Source organism: Perca fluviatilis, chromosome 15, assembly GCF_010015445.1.
Source record: "Perca fluviatilis chromosome 15, GENO_Pfluv_1.0, whole genome shotgun sequence".
Lineage (NCBI taxonomy): Eukaryota > Metazoa > Chordata > Actinopteri > Perciformes > Percidae > Perca > Perca fluviatilis.
In genome coordinates this window covers 2,884,621-2,902,274 of record NC_053126.1, presented here as the reverse complement: position 1 = coordinate 2,902,274, position 17,654 = coordinate 2,884,621, and the positions used below count along the sequence as shown (strand labels likewise).

Genomic DNA, 17,654 nt, shown 5'->3' with positions numbered 1-17,654 from the left:
GTCCCACTCGAAGAATAAAAGAAAAGGTTATTTTAAAAGTAATGTTCTGTCTGCCTTACCTATCTGCTCTTCCTCTGGGATACTCATGATCCTAAAGGCCTCAAGCGTCTCTGTAAACAGGTCCTTGTCCTGCTGCCCAGGAATCGTAACGTTCCCGTTGGAAAGGAAACGGTAATTGTTGTAATTTTCAAGGAGGAGTTCATCTGAGAGAAAAGGGATGGTCGGAGTGAGTTAAATGGCAAATCCTTGAGAAATTCTAACTCGGTCTTTGAACAGAGAGTTTTGTAATATGTTGCTTACTGCGCAATTTATCTCCAGCCCCTGTGAGCAAGTAGTAGAAGATGTGGAAGGTCCTCTCATCTTTGGCTTGGCGAATGGCACGGGACTTCTCCAACAAGTCTAGTGGCCAGTCGGTCAAGGACAAGTTTTTCTGATACTACCGTGGCTGCATTTTCAAATCAGTTTGTGTACTGCAGTGAGACACTCCCAAAAAAGAAACACAAGTACTACTACAAGAAGCAATGACAGTATCAAGGATACAGGTTTCAATATTGGCACCAACAATGTAACCATTGACGTCGAAGTTGATCCTGATGAATTTTCCCTAGGAGGAAAAAAAACATGAACATTTAAGAAAGGTATGTGGAACAGTCCAGCTGTGAAAACAGGCATTTCATAACGAGTCAGAATCCCAAGACGTAGCACTAAATCTTACAAATCGAGAGGAGTTGTCGTTTTTCACTGTCTTGGCATTTCCAAAGGCTTCTAGGATGGGGTTAGCCTGCAGCAGCTGCTTCTCCAGCTCGCCCTGATGGAAATACGGAGAACAGCAAGGCAAAATATAAAGCGCACTTTACGTAAATCAGGATAGTTCTCAGCCATGGAATCAGATCTAACAACGTGAGAACTGGTTATTCATTTACTAGAATGTTACTCAATGTAAGAAATTGATTAGTTTGAGTCTTTTCAAATGAACAAAATGTGTTTGTTTGCCCATGATGTACTTACGTCTGAGGAGAAGGGGGGAACATGGGAGTGTACAAAACATGTAAAACAAAGTGATAAAAGGAGGGATACCGTATATATACATACACCGGCAGCAACATACACAAAACACACACATCGCACCCAAGCATTTTCAACACACATAATGTCGTGTTAGTGCCCAAATCTGCAAACACCCAGAGACCCTGTGACCCGTATCAGCAACCCATCACCTAGAGCAGAATAATCCAGTGAACCCCAAGCACAAAACCAACAAACAAACAGGCGGTCCTTTCGGCTTCAATATACCTCTGAAAAGATCTTTCTTCAGGCTATACTGGCTTGTTTTTACTCACTTATTCTCCCCAAAAAGGCTTTGCTAAGCATTTGTGCTTTCCAGCAAGGTCTTGCCACAGCTACCTCACTTTACACACCTTTACAAGTTTTTTCTTCCTTCACCTATTTGGCTGATGATCACTCATTTCTATCCAGCAAAAAAACAAAACAAGGAACGGCATCTGCCAAAATCCAAATGCTAACATTGCACTGATTCATGAGTAAAGTACATATTACATGTTGAGTTTAAAGAAATCAAAGCAATGACGTTCTACTGTACAAATGTTTGTCAGGACAGGGTTTTCCCCTGACATTAGAAGGCCTAGGCGCAGCGCCCAAGCCCTTTTGGGCAGCACCTAAGCTGAATGAATGTGAGCATAAAAACTAAATTACTTTTTGAGTGTTATTTATTTAGTACCTGCTCCAGCTTTTACATTTTAGACACAGATATGGTGATGATAATGGTCCAAAATGATGTAAAATTGCATATTTTTTTATAGAAAAAAAATAAATAAAAAACCCCCGGTCCCCCCGGTAAATAAGTGCACCTAAGTCTTCCACAAGCCTAGGGAAATCACTGCAGAAGCCTGTGGGCTTCCTGAGGGACCTGGATTATCAACTCAAACTATACAGCAAATCTAATTCTGGACTACTGTTCTTTCACTGAACCTCTTGATAAATAAAAAACAGACACTGTTGAACACACAAACACTGCCCAAGCTATTTGTTTTATGCGAGAAAAGCAAAAATCTTTGCACAAAACAAAAAGCAGTCAAACTTCGGACTCGAGTAGCGATGAAAAATTCAACCAGACAAATCTATAAATACATCAATTAGACCAAAAGAATTGCAGTTTTTCTGTTGTTGCTAAGACTCCTCCCCCTTATCCTACTATTGTCTGGCTGAATTTTTCACAGGAACACATACGGCTGCCCCTGACCTGCAAAAAAAAAAGAACTTCCTCCCTATTTCCTATTGGCTGGCAAGACATGTCACCTCTGCCCTTAATACAAAGTGACTCCCACAACTGTGCGCTCCAGCGAGGGGAAAGAGAGGGAGGAAGAGGGGTGAGGGGTAGGGGGACCAAGGAGGAAGGTGATGACAGAAAGCAGGTGGGGGAGGAAGAGCGAATGGAGGGAGAGAGAGTTAACTCACATGTGACAGGATCGAGCTGTTCTGTTGATGGGAAGAGAGAAATACAACCTCAAAAAAACGAGAGATATGATAGATGTGGTTTTCATCAAACCCCTCTATGTTTGCTTTCAGCATCTATCATGAAGCTGGCAGGCCAGATAACAGTAGTGCAGGTTTTCCAGCCGAGTCTGACGTAATGCTCGACTGCTAGATGGTGGTTTTATTTCTGATGAGAAGACGCAGTAAAGCCTCTGGTCTATGTAACAGGTCAGCAAGCCAGGACTCTTAAAAAAAATCTGCACTACTGTTTCTCTGTGCCTGCAGGGCTATTATCTTGATCGCCATCCCCCTTTCCCTTTGAATGTAGTTCTTTTTTCTGTGGCGGCTGAACCACAGGCAAGTTTGTCTACTGCAGAAAATAAGCGGTTTGAATACACAACAATGTGATGACGGATTAACAATCATGTACACAATCAAGTGCGCATTCACACTAGGGGTGGGAATCACAGGTAGGCCACATTATGATACATGGCTGTTCTATTCTGTGATAATACATTGCTAGACAATCCTATAATGATACATTATATTAGGATATCGGTCTAATTGTGAATACAAAATGCCGTGTGAAAAGGTGAAGTGTAGGTTTTCTCTCTTTATATACTGCAAGTCCAAACGGTTAGAAAACAGCACAATTAAGAGGTGCTCTAAGCGATGTTGGGTGACGTCACTTCTTGTTGACGTTCAAAGTATTGTCAAACAAAACGGAGGCTAGCTCGCCCCTTCCTCCTACTCATCCCGAACACTGTTTGTTATGTTTGGTGGTGCAGGTTGGCACAGTTTATTTTTGTTGGCATTTGTGATGTCTGGGCTGTCTACAGTGTTTTACAGTGTGACAGGCAGCTAGCAGATAGTGAGGAGATGTTTTTTACAGTGTGTTCAGGGGACAGGCAGCTAGCAGATAGTGAGGAGATGTTTTTTACAGTGTGTTCAGGGGACAGGCAGCTAGCAGATAGTGAGGAGATGTTTGCTGTATGTGACAAAAAAAATGTTGTAGCCTAAAAAACGCATAATTTAATTGATTAAATCATTACAATATCGATATTTGGCACTGGCGTATCGATTCTCGTAACACACAAAGGAGGACAACGATATATTGCTGAATCAATATTTTATCCCACCCCTAACTCTCACACACACACACACACACACACACACACACACACACACACACACACACACACACACACACACACACACACACACACACACACACACACACACACACACACACACACACACACACACACACACACACACACACACACACACACACACACACACACACACACACACACACACACACACGTCAAGTGTGGAAAGAGGGATAGGAAAATGTCGTTCCTGGAAGATGAAAGCACTGGAAGGAAATTAGCGATTGTGTCTCACCTGAAAATATTTCAGATAAAAAGCAACAGCAGGGAATGAAGTAAGAGATGAAGGGATTAAATTGAAATGATAAAAAAGGTGTGACTGGTGGATGTAAAAGAGTAACGGGAGGGAAAGTGTGAGGGATGAACTGTGTGGATCAGAGGCAGGACTGACCTGATCTTTCTTGGTCTTGTGAGAGGAGGCCACGTGAGCCAGATACTGGATGACCTTCTTGGTGTTCTCTGTCTTACCGGCACCAGACTCGCCTCTGCGAGACAAATAGGAGAGTCAAAACAAATAATTTAGAGAAGGCCACAGAACAGTGGCAGACAAAACAATCAAATGAATGTTAACAGAAGTATTGCCAGTCCAACGTGTTATGTTATCTAGTTGTAACTAGATTGTAACTCACGTGCAAAGAATGGACTGGTCTTCGCGATCTGCAGAAAAGACGTACACAAATGTTGGATTATGCAGGCTTTGCAGATCAACTACGCTGCATGTTCTAAATGAGCATGCGTTATCACCACAGTGCATACAGTTGTGTAGTCGGTACAACAGGAAGTACATTAGCCACAGACAGGAAATCGACATCCGGCTTCCTGTGACTGGAAAGAGGTGCTGCTCGGTTTCAAACTAACCAGCTAATCACCTTTCTCCTCCCATAATGTGGTCTGAACACTTTGCTGGAGCCAAACATGGAGAAAAAGAGCACAAATGGGACAGAGGGGGTGTTGTTTGACAGACAACACATCAGGAAAACGGGGCTGAAATGGGGCTCGACTGCCGAGCTAAGAGCACTTCCAGGACGTGGACTAAATAAACACATTACAATACAAAAGCCCTGCAGGAAATACCAACTGCTGCTTGTAATGTTCAGCTTTTGTTGTGAATGACTCGAGAAACTAAACGCTGCATCTCTAGGTAAAGTGTCAGGGATAGCGCCGTTACATTTTCCTTTCTTCCTTCTGCTTTTATGAATCATTTTCTGAATTGACTCTGTCAATGGCGCAGTGGATATGACACATGCCTTTGGTGTGGGAGATCTGGGTTAAATTCCCACTGCGATATATAAACCAATGTGTCTCTGAGCAAGACACTTAACCCCTAGTTGCCCCAGAGGTGTGCGACCTCTGTAAGTCGCTTTGGATAAAAGTGTCAGCTAAATAACATGTAATGTATGTTAGGTTTTATTCTTGTGGCTTGCTAAAGCACTTTGGATACATGCTGGTTGCTCTAACGGGCTATATAAATACATGTTGAATTGAGTGATAAGAGCCTCAAAACAACAAGATGACATATGCCAAACACAGGAAATCTGCATTAGCAAAGTAAGAGCAGCACTTAAGAGGATCTAACATAATCACTGTTAACTAGTCTTGAAAATTAAACAGTTTTATCAGTCTTAAGAACAAAGATTTAGTTTTTACATGTCCTCTATACTCTTTAAAACAATGTGACAAATGAACTGTGCAGGAGAAACATCATGCATCTTTTTTTAAATACAACCTTTTTTTAGTTTGAATCGGGAGCGTCTGGTATTATCTGAAATTGTATGAATACTCTGCTAGTATCACATTAAATATTCTACAGCGATTGGTCCTGGTTGTCTTCCATATGAAGGCACAAACTCCCATGCCCTGCATGTAATTTTTCAGAGAGTACGGACACAAATAAACGGTCTATATTGAAGTATGTATGCGTACAACCTATTCTCTTAGGGGCCTTACAGTCCATAGCTCTGTGTACTAACTACTCGGAGAACAGTAGCTGCATTGACATTGACCCATATTCCAAGCTTTGGGCTGCAAAAATAACTGGCCACGGTTTGAATCAAAGCAAAAACGGGCATTATGTAGGCCAGCAGATTTTAAATTCCACTGCATTATTTCCTTAGCAATAAGGAAGCAATAGTCATAACAGTTTTTGGGGCGGTGGGGGGGGGACTTACCCTGCATCATGCTTCTGTAAGCTGTGTCGGTGATGGCGTAGATATGAGGCGGCATTTCATGCCTCTTCTTGCCCTTGTACATTTCAACAATCTCCTCTGAGTAGATGGGCAGGTTCTTGTAGGGGTTTATGACGACACAGAAGAGCCCAGAGTATGTCTGCAGGACAGATGAGAGGCGTTGCGTTCAAAAGAAAAGCTGCACTTGAACATGGAATAAGAAGAAGCGAAGGTACCGGTGGAGGAGGAGGGTTTCGGTTGTTCTACAGACCGGACATGGGAAATATCATGGAGGAGATTTGCAAGTCTCCATTTAGTGTGCGGAGCAGAATCAGGATCGTGGACTGGGACATTAGTCATTTCATATCATCACTGTCAGGGGAAACCTTACATGTCCTAAACGGTTATTTTATTTAAAAAAAAAAAAAAAAAAGGCTAATTTTGAAAACATTTTTTGAGCCATTTACCTCAGACAAAGTCAGATAAAAGTTACTGTCAGTGTTTAAATAATTAAAACCCAGAGACTAAACGTAAAGAGGGACCAATGGCATTTAATTATGATTTGATAAAATATGGACATACAGTATAGGGTTTCTGCCCTACAGCGATGATATACTAAGTTGTATAATTCTTCCCAAAAAATAGAGAAGTTATTCTTGGCACTGATTCAATACTAAGGCTGTCCCACATCAAGGAGCAGCAGAAAGTTTCTCATGAACTCTGATTGGATTCCCTCACATATTATGTAATCGCGACCCCACCCTGCTGCAGGTTCAAACTGATGTTTTAGGTTTGTAAAAACTACTTTACAGGTTAGGTTAGTCAAGTCATATCTCAGGTTGACATGGTGGAATTATCTTTTCTGCTCTGAACATTAAAACCCTTCTCCTTTCCTTTCTATAAACGCCACTGAATCTTTTCTTTTGTGTATCTGGACTCGTTCTCCTCCTACCAGAATGTCAGATTGTTTTTTTTTTGTTTTTTTTTCTATGTGCTGCATTCCTGTGCTGCCCTCCCAGCAAGTCTGTACCAGGCATCTCTCCCCTGAGAAATGGTCCATCTAAAAGACTACAGAGCCTGGAGGCACCACGCTAACCAAGCGTAGCCTGGATATCTGGGGGGGGGGAGGGGACAAAAGGCCGTGTTGATCTGACCGGGTCACACACCACAGAGTCAAAGAGGGCAAATCACTCCCAGCCCACCACATGGGGATACATAACATAAATTATGGGGGAAGTAATAGCAGTTACAACATGATTTACATTCCATGTCCATCAGTGTAAAAACTGGACGCCCCTCCCTCCTTCACATCTCTCATGTGCATTGTTCCCTGCAGCTTCCTGTTTACAAGATAACTCCAAAACACACAGAGAAGGGAGGGAGCTAACAAAAGAGACAAGAGGGGAAAGAGAAACGCCTGCATGCCATGAGTATCGGAGTAGATTGTACACGGTCTTTGCAGTGGCAATTTGCACACAATGGGTTGTCTTAAACAATGTGGCTTAATGAGATAATTAGGAGGTTGGATAGGGAGATAAATTGGTTTGGAGACTGGCCATGGCGGATGGTTTTCTATAAGCCAGCGGGGATTTCATAACAATGAAAAGGAAAATGCCAATGGGACATTCTGATAATCCTTTGCCCTGATGAATGATGGCATAGGCTGCTCTGCCTAAAGATTAAGAGGTTTAATAATGTTTCATATGTATTTTTTCTGCTTGGTTATTGCCATTTTGTCCTTTTATTGCGTTGTCTTTTGATGAGAGATTTCCTCTGCGCAACATGGTCTGTCATGTGACTTATTACCTATGTATATTGACCATGCAATCACTTGCCAATTAGTTAAAAGAGACAGCCCAAAGGCGACCACTTTGTACTTGATGAAAGCCTTAATGGCTAAAACAAGTAGGCATGTTCTTTAATGTATAGCCAAGAAGATATTAAAGGCTCTTTAAACATTACACTCTGGAGTGCTTAAGTTTTCTTCAATCCTTTTTTTTTAGACAAGCAAGCACATCCAGAAAATAGCAACAGTGCTGAGGGAAACATGAAATATCACACATAGCTGTACTTATTTTTATTTTTTATATATTTTTTTTAACCTAACATAGGCCTAAAATCTTAATTTAAGACTACAAAGAAACATTTCGAGAAAAACACTCTCTGAAACTAGGAATGCTAATTTAGATTTTTTTTTTCGTCCTCTGACCGCCAACTGTTGTTAACCCATCGTTAACCGCTAACCGACATGTGGACAACCGAGTCCCAGTTCACCCGTCCGGAAAGCTCGGACATACTGTGCATTTTGTGTCTGCGGATAGCTGCAGACTTGTCATGCAACTACGATGTTGCGTGCGTTGACATGGGCACGTGCAGCCATTTCCCGAGTATGGAAGCGGTAGCGGCCCCGGACCGGTACAGGTCTACACCTGCCGAGCGTGTCTCTCCACAGCATCCACCTGTGAGGCTGTCAGCTGTGTGTCCCGGCAGTCCTCATAGATATAGTGGCAGATGTGTCACGTAGCTGGACGTGAGCGCTGCTGTTGTGAGTGTGCTAGTGCAAAGTCAGCATTGGCAAGATACCTAGCAGTTAAAAAATAGATTGTATAGGCTATTTTTCTTTTACAATTGAGAAACTGGGAAAGAAACTAAAATGAGCCCCATGCATCACTGCTACATACTTAAGCAAAATGAGGTACAATGTATGAATCAATGCTTGGTTTGAGTCATTCTGCGTCCATGACGGCTTCATACTCACATATATGAGACCAGAGTAGTATCTCTCCTTCAGGTTGTGCAGCACAGAGGCCTCGTTCAGGCAGGTGAGCTCGGCCATGTCCTCCACCTTGCTGAACTTGGGCGGGTTCATCTTCTGGATGTCATCCTTGTTCACCTTGATCTTCTTCCCCGAGTCTGCCAGCTCGACCACGCACTCGTCGCCGCGCTCCTCCTTCACAGAGCCGGCCTCGAAGCCCAGGCGCTCCGAGGGCACCCAGACCAGCTTCTTGGTGGCCCAGTCCGCCTGCGCCAGTGGGTTGTTGACCACATTGCGGTCCACGTACAGGAACTTGTCTGCGGCCGACATGGTAGCTGTTACACAGAGAGAGAGAGAGTTTGTGGTTAGTGCTGGGAAATTAAGGAAATCGTGGAGAGGGGTCAGAAATTGACATCAAACGACAAAAAAATGAAATGAAACCGATAAATTATTAATTCACTGGGGCTGTCCTCGATCTAAGAAATTATCAGTCGACTAACAATTCAATTTTGTCCACTAGCCCATAATTGATTCAATTGCCAGATCTATAAAACTGTGTTTCTCCACAAAGAATTATGCAAAAGAACCAGTTTAAATCTTGTGTTTACCAGAGATGTGCTCAAAGTTTCTTGGAATTAAGTCATTCAGCATGAAATAGCATTTTTTTTTTTTTTAAGACTAAAGAAATCTTAGTTGACTGAGTCCAAAACTACGGACTCCCTCTTAGTCGATTATTCGACTTATCTGCTGTATTGCAACCTCTCTCTGTTGCGGTTTGCCTTAACACTTTGAATCCTACTTTCTCAACTTCTGTCTTTGTAGGACTGTTTTGTGTTTCGTTTGTTGGTCCACCAACTGTGTAATTTGTCTCATTGTTGTACACACGGGACTACAAAAGTGGGTAGTAAGTGGGAAACTCTGGTGTCATCAAACCAGGCATGCTGCTGCCCATGGGTCCTCCTAATAATCATTTAAATGTTTGCTATCCGACATCACAGTAAAATCAATTATATGCATGAATTGTTGCACATCTTGAATATCCTCTGGCAGGAAAAAAAAAAAAGGTTGCGTATCGTTTACAGGACCAGACCTTCGCTACACTCGCTTCCATCTTCACACTATCTATCTATCTCGGAGGAATGCAAAAGGTCACCACTGTCGTTATGTACAACAGGAAGAGTCAGGAAGACAGGGTCGGGTCGACATAGAACACAACCGTGTCAAACGAGGCGCCGTGTTCCTTTCTTGGCAAACTGCTGTGAACAATTAATCCAATTTCCAGCTGCTGGAAGATCCGGGTGACATTTGCCCAGAGTCAGAGATTTTTAATAAGTTTATCTCCCAGCAAACAGTTTGTGGGAAGCCTGTGAAGGAGCATGCCTTTGTTGTTGTTCCTACTGGTTGGCCGAGAATATCTGCTCAGACGGAGGGAGGAGGGGAGTTGATTGCGGGTGATCTTGAACACAAAAGGGTAAACCTCTGCATGACTTGTGGCCCTTATCAGTCAAATAGTTTCAGGGACTAAACCCAGTTACTAAGTCAGGAAACAAAAGCCCTTTTTGTGCATTCCTGTTTGCGTTTCTGTTTCAGAGAAACCATAAAGATAAAGGATCAAAGGACGTTTTTGTTTGAGAACACCACAGAGTCGTCATGTAATTTGTAATTTACGGTTTGTAGCATTCTCAAAAGTAGTGATGATCTGTTCAGTGTTTCTTGGTTTATTTTTCTGATTTAGTACATAACCGCATTCAAACAATAAATAAATAAAGTTTGGTTCATCTCGGTCACTCACTCCCTTTCTTGGCAGCCCATTATCTCTTTCTAGGTTTCCTGTTTTTAACACTTTGATATGGTTTGTATACGTATGTCTTAATGTAAATAACACTAGAATAAAATTATCACCACAGTGGAGGTCTGTGTTTGAACAGGAAGAAAACTTGCCAACAAGCTTCTACAAACGTTAAAAGTGAACATGTGCGGTGCACTTTAAATACACAATTTATGTAACAACTGCACTGATTATGCACTTGGAGGAGGTCCTCAAACTATTTGTTTCTCAATGTCGTGTCGCACTGGAGCAGATCGAAGAGCGAGGCTGACTGTCAAACTAGATTAAGTTTACCATAAAGTTTGCAGTAGAGCTGCAGCTTGTTAAATGTGAATATGTTTCTAGTTTCTTCTCTCCTCTGGGACAATAAACTGAATATCTTTGAGTTGTGGACAAAGCAAGACATTTGAGGACGTCATCTTGGGCTTTTTGGGAAACACTGATCCACATTTTTCACCATTTTAGAGACCAAACAACGTATCTATTAATCCAGAACACAATCCACAGATTATTATCTTCATCAACGATGAAAATAATCATTAGTTGCTGCCACAATTTACAGTGGACCAAACGAAATTTCCTAACATAACTACACTGCCGAATATAAACAATATTTTGTACAAAGGCCAAGTTGTGCACAAACTGTTCTTGCCTTAACACGCCTCTGAAAGCGGACAGAAACATGTTGTTGACAGGGAGTGCTGCAGTTTAAACCAAACAGAGAAAGTGACAAGACGAGTTTGACCAGTACCGAGAAAAAAAGAAGAGTGTGCTCGAGCCAACCTGCCCAACTGAAGCAAAAGCAGAGACACCCTGGGCAATTAACTGAGCGTGATGTGCTCTCCCTGACGCTGAGGCCCCAGACTTTACCAGGTCACTAGCCTCTCTGAAGACCCTGACGCACCGAGCCGATAATCGGCCCGTCTGACAGTCTGGCAATAGGCTCGTTCGAGATGAGCCAGATCTGCGCAGAATCGATCACCGGCGATCAGCGCCCAATGCATGCCGGTTAGATTTGTGTCCGACTTGATCCCGACTTGCTCTGACATCATGCACACGTGGGCAACGATAATCTCACGAGACCAAGGCGGCCGCAGTTCTGAGACGCAGGCAGCGCAGTTGCTTTTCACCAACTGCAAGAGCCAGGCGGACCCAGTGCATGCTGGGAAACGCCGGCCTCTCAGCTGATCGAACAGCTGATTGGTTCAGAATCGACTCAACATGTTGACGTTTTATATACACTTTTTATTGATTTGGAATCGGAGGGATTTTAACTGTGATTTGTCTGATTTAAAGGCAGAAACATGTTTCGGTGAACTATTTTAGTCCAATATGAGATTGTATTCTGAACGAGCCGCCATGATGGTCGGTTGTAAAATCCAGGAGCAGCCAGACCCCACGTGACGCATTCGTCCAATCAGCCCAACTGTTTTCATTTTTTGGGCGACAATACAGATTAGCACCGCCTGCTGTTATGGAGACGCATTATGCTCAAGTTGGCGTCGCTTCGGTTTGTTATGAGGCCCCTTACCTGCAGCGGGAAAACCGAGTCAAACTCCACTTCACTAAGGGCCACACTGGAAAATGAGAATGACATCGAGGGCCAGACATGTAAAGTTTATTAACATGCTTTTATTTAAAAAAAAAAGTCAAAATATCTGACTTTTTTTATTGCCCGTCTCATATAGCTTTCTCGCTTACAGTTTGGTCGACGTAAAGAAATTTGTAAAAGTCTCAAAGTCTGCAAATCTGCCAAATTCTGCTTTGAGTGTTGCGTGATTGCAGTTTGAAAACGGTTTCCTGTCGTTTTGGTTTGGTGCACAACTAGGCTCGCCAAAATTTGTTGCGGAAATTGATAGGCGGGGGGCTGGGTTCGGCCCGTGGGCCTCGAGTTTGACACGTGCGTGCTATAGAGGCTCGCTGTGTTGCTAATATGCAAACACTATGGAAATCACAGCAGAGTTCAGTTCCAGCCCGCTGCTCCATCTATCATCATGTCTGGAATAGAATCAGCTGGAAGTGTTTTAGGTCTGTGAGAATATTTTTGAATAATAATGTCCAGTGGGACGAGGTTCTGGTTCCCAATTCTCAATTTTCCCACGCTAATCATCAGAAAACACTGCTTGTACACAACAGTGCAGAAGATGAAAAAAAGACTGATCTTATGAGTAGAAGTTGCATTTCCCTGGCGTAATGATTGACTTTCATTTTGAACGAACTTTGTATTCTACTCAACTTTGATGCAACCTTATAGCTCAAACATATTCTTTCCAAAATTCCTTAAGTTTGAGCAATTTGTATTTTTTAAAGTTACTGGCTATTTGTACTAATGGATACATCAGACTATTGCCAGACTGAAACTGGATTTTTCCAAGTTCACTACAGATATTTGGGACCCTAAAAAAATAAAATCTGATAAGACATCGACCGATAATTTCTTTTCAACGTTAAGATATAACATTCCCAAACAATCTGAGAATATTTTATATTTTAAAATTGTGATTAAGATACTTAGTGAGCAGGGCATTTTACATTTGATAAAAAAATAAAAAAATAAATAAATAAATAAATAAAACTAACTAACTTTCTAGAGGCCTGTCCAATGCACTGATCAAGCTCTACTTCTGACAACCATCACACAAAACAAATTGCACACAAAAACCTCAACCCAATTCCATCAATAATGCTCCTGGCAAAATGCAAACTACGCAGCATTTCGGTTCTGTTTCTGTACTGAAAAAAGGGGGGCAGACTCTTGAGAATCTTCAGAGAGAGAAAGAGTAGGGTTGCTGCGTTTAACGAGTTATGCCGGTCCCGTATGTTCCAGCACATTAACCCTGATCTGTGTGAAATAAAGCAGAGGGAGAGCCATTCTTCTCATGACCCCTGCCTCCCTCCATCCTCTATCAACTCTGTCTGGCTGCACTACAGCTGACGCCCGTCACCAATCAACCCGCCTCCAAACTCATCCTGGGAGTACCGACCCTATCCTGTAACAGAACGTGGGGGGGAAATTAGCCCTGCTTTAACTCTCAGCTGGCTCCACGTTGCCTCCTCTGCTTTCAGCCACCCTTCTCTCCCCCTCTCCAGAGTCCTAACCCCCTCCCCTCTGTTTATCCAAGTCTTTTCAGGGTCACATTCCTCCCATAGTCACCCTTTATCATCAGGGAGAGACGGCGAGCAATGGCATTCCACAAATTTCTGTCCTCTATGCCTCCCTCCTTACATCTCTCTCAGACCTATTCTCTGGCTTCTCCTTCCCGTTTCCTTCCCTTATTTTCTCTCACATCAGCAGGTCATGTGTGACTTTAAGAGTTTCATCACTCAGGGGAGATCAGCATCACCTCCAAAGCTCCATAGATCGAACAGATCTGAGCGCTCAATCCCTTTGTGTATGTATGTGTGTGTGTGTGTCTGAATGTTTGCATGCTGCTTTAAAATAAAACTTGTCTGTATGTTGCTCCAGCACGCTTGGATCACTTGGCCTCATGCAGGGTTGATTAGGAGCCATGACTGATTACACATGGCTTTGTTGTTTGGCAAAAACAAGAAGTGAAATAGAACAGGCTGAACACGCCCAAAGCTCTGGTGTTGGTTTAGCTTGCAATGTCTTACAATTACACTCCGATGCAGGGAGGCATGTTGGCTGCAATAAAAACAGCATCTCAAACACTTGTAACAAATACAGACACCATCTATTGCTGCAGTCACATTGCATTACAACTAACAGTTATTTTCATTATCAATTAATCTGACGATCATTTTCGAGATTGATCGTTTAAAAGTCAGAAAAAAAAAAAAGAAAAAAAAAAGGTCATCTTCAAGATGACGTCTTCAGTTTGTATGTCCGACCAACAGGCCAACACCCAAAGACAATCAGCTCACTGTCACACAGACAAAGAATATTTAAAACTAAGAATTGTTTGGTATTTTTGCTTGAAAAATGACTCCTATGATCATCAATATATTGCCTATTCATTTTCTGACAATCAACTGAAGCGTTCCAGCTGTAATTTGGACACTATGCGTAGTAAAGTCTGTTGAAATCTGACTCACATGCTTAGCACAGATAACTCTGTGACACACTTTAAACTACCTCTCCAGAGAGTAGCATGAGGACTAAAATACTCCCAACAGCTATTCTAGTTTGACAAGCGCTGTTCTATATAGAAAGTAGAAAAAAAGAGGCGGGATAAAGATCTCCCATCAGACAATTTTAGACGCAGGCCTTCCCTTGTGGAGACTTGACGGTTATAGGAAAACATGGATGTTGACTTGACTTTGAGATAAAACAGTGTGCATTGGCACTCATCCTCCCCCCACCCTCCCATGCTTGGCTCATGTTCCTGCTGCCGCCTTGCCAAGTCCTCCATAATCCTGTAAGAATCAAGGTTTCGCTAAAGTCTTGTCACCTTGCAACACGCTTTGCTGTGAAAGCATTCACTTTCTATTCTGTCGAGATCCATTTACGATGAGATTAGCTGGTCTAGATAACCATGACTGGGATTACTCCTTAATTAAATACATGGCAGTGGGTAGAAAACACAGTCATCCCGAAACCAAATCTTGGCAAAAATCCTTGAGCTTTATGAACGCTGACAGACTGATTATATTCTAAATGTCCAAATGAAAACAGAGTTAGCGTTAGTTAGTGCAGTAGAGCTGCAGCTTGTTAAATGAGAATATGTTCTAGTTTCTTCTCTCCTCTGTGACAGTGAACTGAATATCTTTGAGTTGTGGACAAAACAAGACATTTGAGGACGTCATCTTGGGCTTTTTGGGATACACTGATGAACGATTTTCCATTATTTCTAACATTTTCTAAACCAAACATCCAATCGATTTATCAAGAAAATAGTCTACAGATTAATCAACACGGACAATTATCATTGGTTGCAGGCCTGCTGTCAACACAGCCGCACTCTTGAAAGAGGAACCATGGAAAACAAGGAAGGGAACAGAGGCCATTTTTAGAAACCGGCCTCATCCCAGAGACCAGCATGCGGTTACTAAGAGGAAGTGATGCAGTGGCCAGGACTCGGAGAAAGAGGCGGAGTAGGAGCCAGGAGAGGAGAGGAAAAGGGAAGAGCTACAATTTATTTAAGTGTCAAATCACAACAAGAGTTATCTCAGGAGTCTCTACAGTCTAGACCAGTGGTTGTCAAACTTTTTTCAATAATGTTTCCCATTTGAATTATGTTTTTAAGCCAAGTACCACTGGCCAGCGATAGATTTACCAAACAGCCATGTCACTGAAAAACATCTAAATGCTGATGATAAAGGCAACATAAACTTTTAGGGAAAAAGAAAAGTAAAAACTTGGAAAAAAGTTGATAGAAAGAAGGAAGTAAGGCAAGAATAGGTGGAAAATAGTATCAAAAACTTAGAAAACAGACAAAATCTTCGTAAAAAGCGACAGAAAGAAATAAGGAAGACAAACTTTCAAAAAAGTGACAAAAACTGTGAAAAAGGCACAATTGTTTTTTGAAAAAAAAGCAACAAAACTTTGACAAACTTGGAGAGAAAAAAGAAAGGAAGGGAGGAAGGAAGGCAAGAACAGGTCGAAAATACTGACAAAAACTTTTTTTAAAGCACTCCCGTACCCCCTGCAGTCCTCCAAAGTACCCCTCGGGGTACACGTACCCCTATTTGATACACACTGGTCTAGACCACACTATAATGTACAAGGAGGAATAATTTGGTGCACCAGTGGTGAGGAAAAACTTCCTTATTACAGGCAGTAACATCGGACAGACCCTGACTCTTGGTGGGAGGCCATCTGGGACACAGAGACACCAATACAGATGTATCTACTGTAGATATGGAGAAATATGATTTATAATTATAGCAGTTGGTATGGGGAACAGTAGAAATTATAGTACCAATATGACTAGGAATAATAGTAGCAGTGCAGGGCGTAGCAGATTGTCCTTTCAGTCCCAGTTGTCCCGTTCTGAAAAAGCAGGTCAACCTTGGTCTTTATAAAGCTGAGGCCATCATCCATCAGTCAGACTCCCTCTCATTCCTTTCCACTTCAGTGACTCTCCCCGAGTCGAGACAGCCTCTACCAAAGCCAGCGTTTCCCCCTAGCTTTATTAGACTTAGGTGCACATATTTTGTGCAAAGGGTTTAGGGTTGGTCCCTCAAGAAAAGGTTTTTCAATAAAAATTAAAAATAAACATTTTGTAGCATTATTATCACCATTATCGGAGTCTAAAACATTTGGAAAGCAGTAGTCTCGCTTTTCCAGACCCTCCTCCAAACGCACAGCATTCTGGGATGGGAGAAAAAACGTGCTCTGGTTTATTGGCATTTCTTTAAACCAATCACAATCGCCTTGGGCGGAGCTAAGCACCACGAAAGGCTGCGATGCCGCGGCAAAATAGTCTCAGGAAGGAACTTGTTTTGGTGGAACAGGTGTACGTTCAAAAGTAGTTTTAGTCGTGCAACAGAAAACTCCGATTGGACAGATAGTCTAGCTAGCTGTCTGGATTTACCCTGCAGAGATCTGAGGAGCAGTTAACCATAGTCCTCACAAATCCACCGGAGGTTAGAACGCCAACACAAAAGGAAGCCCAAGGCAACGGACATCCGGCCGAAATGAGTGAAATCCGGCAGAATTTTCGTGGATATAGACTAGGAAAGCAGACGATAAATAACACTCAAAAAGCTTAAAGTCAAAGAAGTCCACTCTGGACCGACTACAACCATTAGATCGAGGAAAGTATTTTGGTTTAGTCACGTTGATTTAACATTCATTCAGCTTAGGTGCTCTCCAAACCGGCTCGGGTGCTCCACCTAAAAATTATAATGGTAGGGAAAACCCTGAAAGCATGGCTATGTACAGCCAACCAGCTGTGCTGTGGCCACTGCTCCATTGACAGGAATATTAATAGATTGACACGAAAAGTCAATACCACTGTCCTCCCACCAACTGCATCCAACAGCTAACACCATCCCCTAGTTTGACTGCTTTAGACTGGCGTTCAAGTTAACACTTTAAAAAGATCCTTTAAATATGCATCAGTTCTTTTTTCTAAATCAACATGAACTCACAAGGCATGAATTGGATTCACCGCACAGCACTTATTTAACCCTTGTGTTGTCTTTGGGTCAAGTTTGACCCATTTTCTAAATGTCTATATCAGAAATATGGTTCTTTTTAACTTCCTAATTTTAATTAACCAAAAATAACAGTACAACACAAGATCGGATCTCTACTTTCTTTGAATTTGGGGTGT

The 17,654-nt window shown here is 42.2% G+C and overlaps 1 protein-coding gene across 2 annotated transcripts in view; it reads right to left on the bottom strand.

The window, feature by feature from the left end:
* The window catches only part of LOC120574089 (myosin-9-like), a 54,243-nt gene that overhangs the window by 25,923 nt on the left and 10,666 nt on the right, over positions 1-17,654 (bottom strand). Inside the window, exons 2-10 of one of the 2 annotated variants that reach the window (XM_039824161.1) lie at positions 8,589-8,920; positions 5,834-5,990; positions 4,295-4,322; positions 4,057-4,150; positions 2,476-2,496; positions 716-808; positions 541-604; positions 301-399; positions 60-203 (exon numbers count right to left, since the gene is read on the bottom strand). In XM_039824161.1, the coding sequence (XP_039680095.1) occupies positions 60-203; positions 301-399; positions 541-604; positions 716-808; positions 2,476-2,496; positions 4,057-4,150; positions 4,295-4,322; positions 5,834-5,990; positions 8,589-8,915 (1,027 nt within the window). In that variant the 5' untranslated portion in view covers positions 8,916-8,920. The remainder of the gene's footprint in view (positions 1-59; positions 204-300; positions 400-540; positions 605-715; positions 809-2,475; positions 2,497-4,056; positions 4,151-4,294; positions 4,323-5,833; positions 5,991-8,588; positions 8,921-17,654) is intronic. The other variant, XM_039824162.1, reaches the window with a different exon arrangement.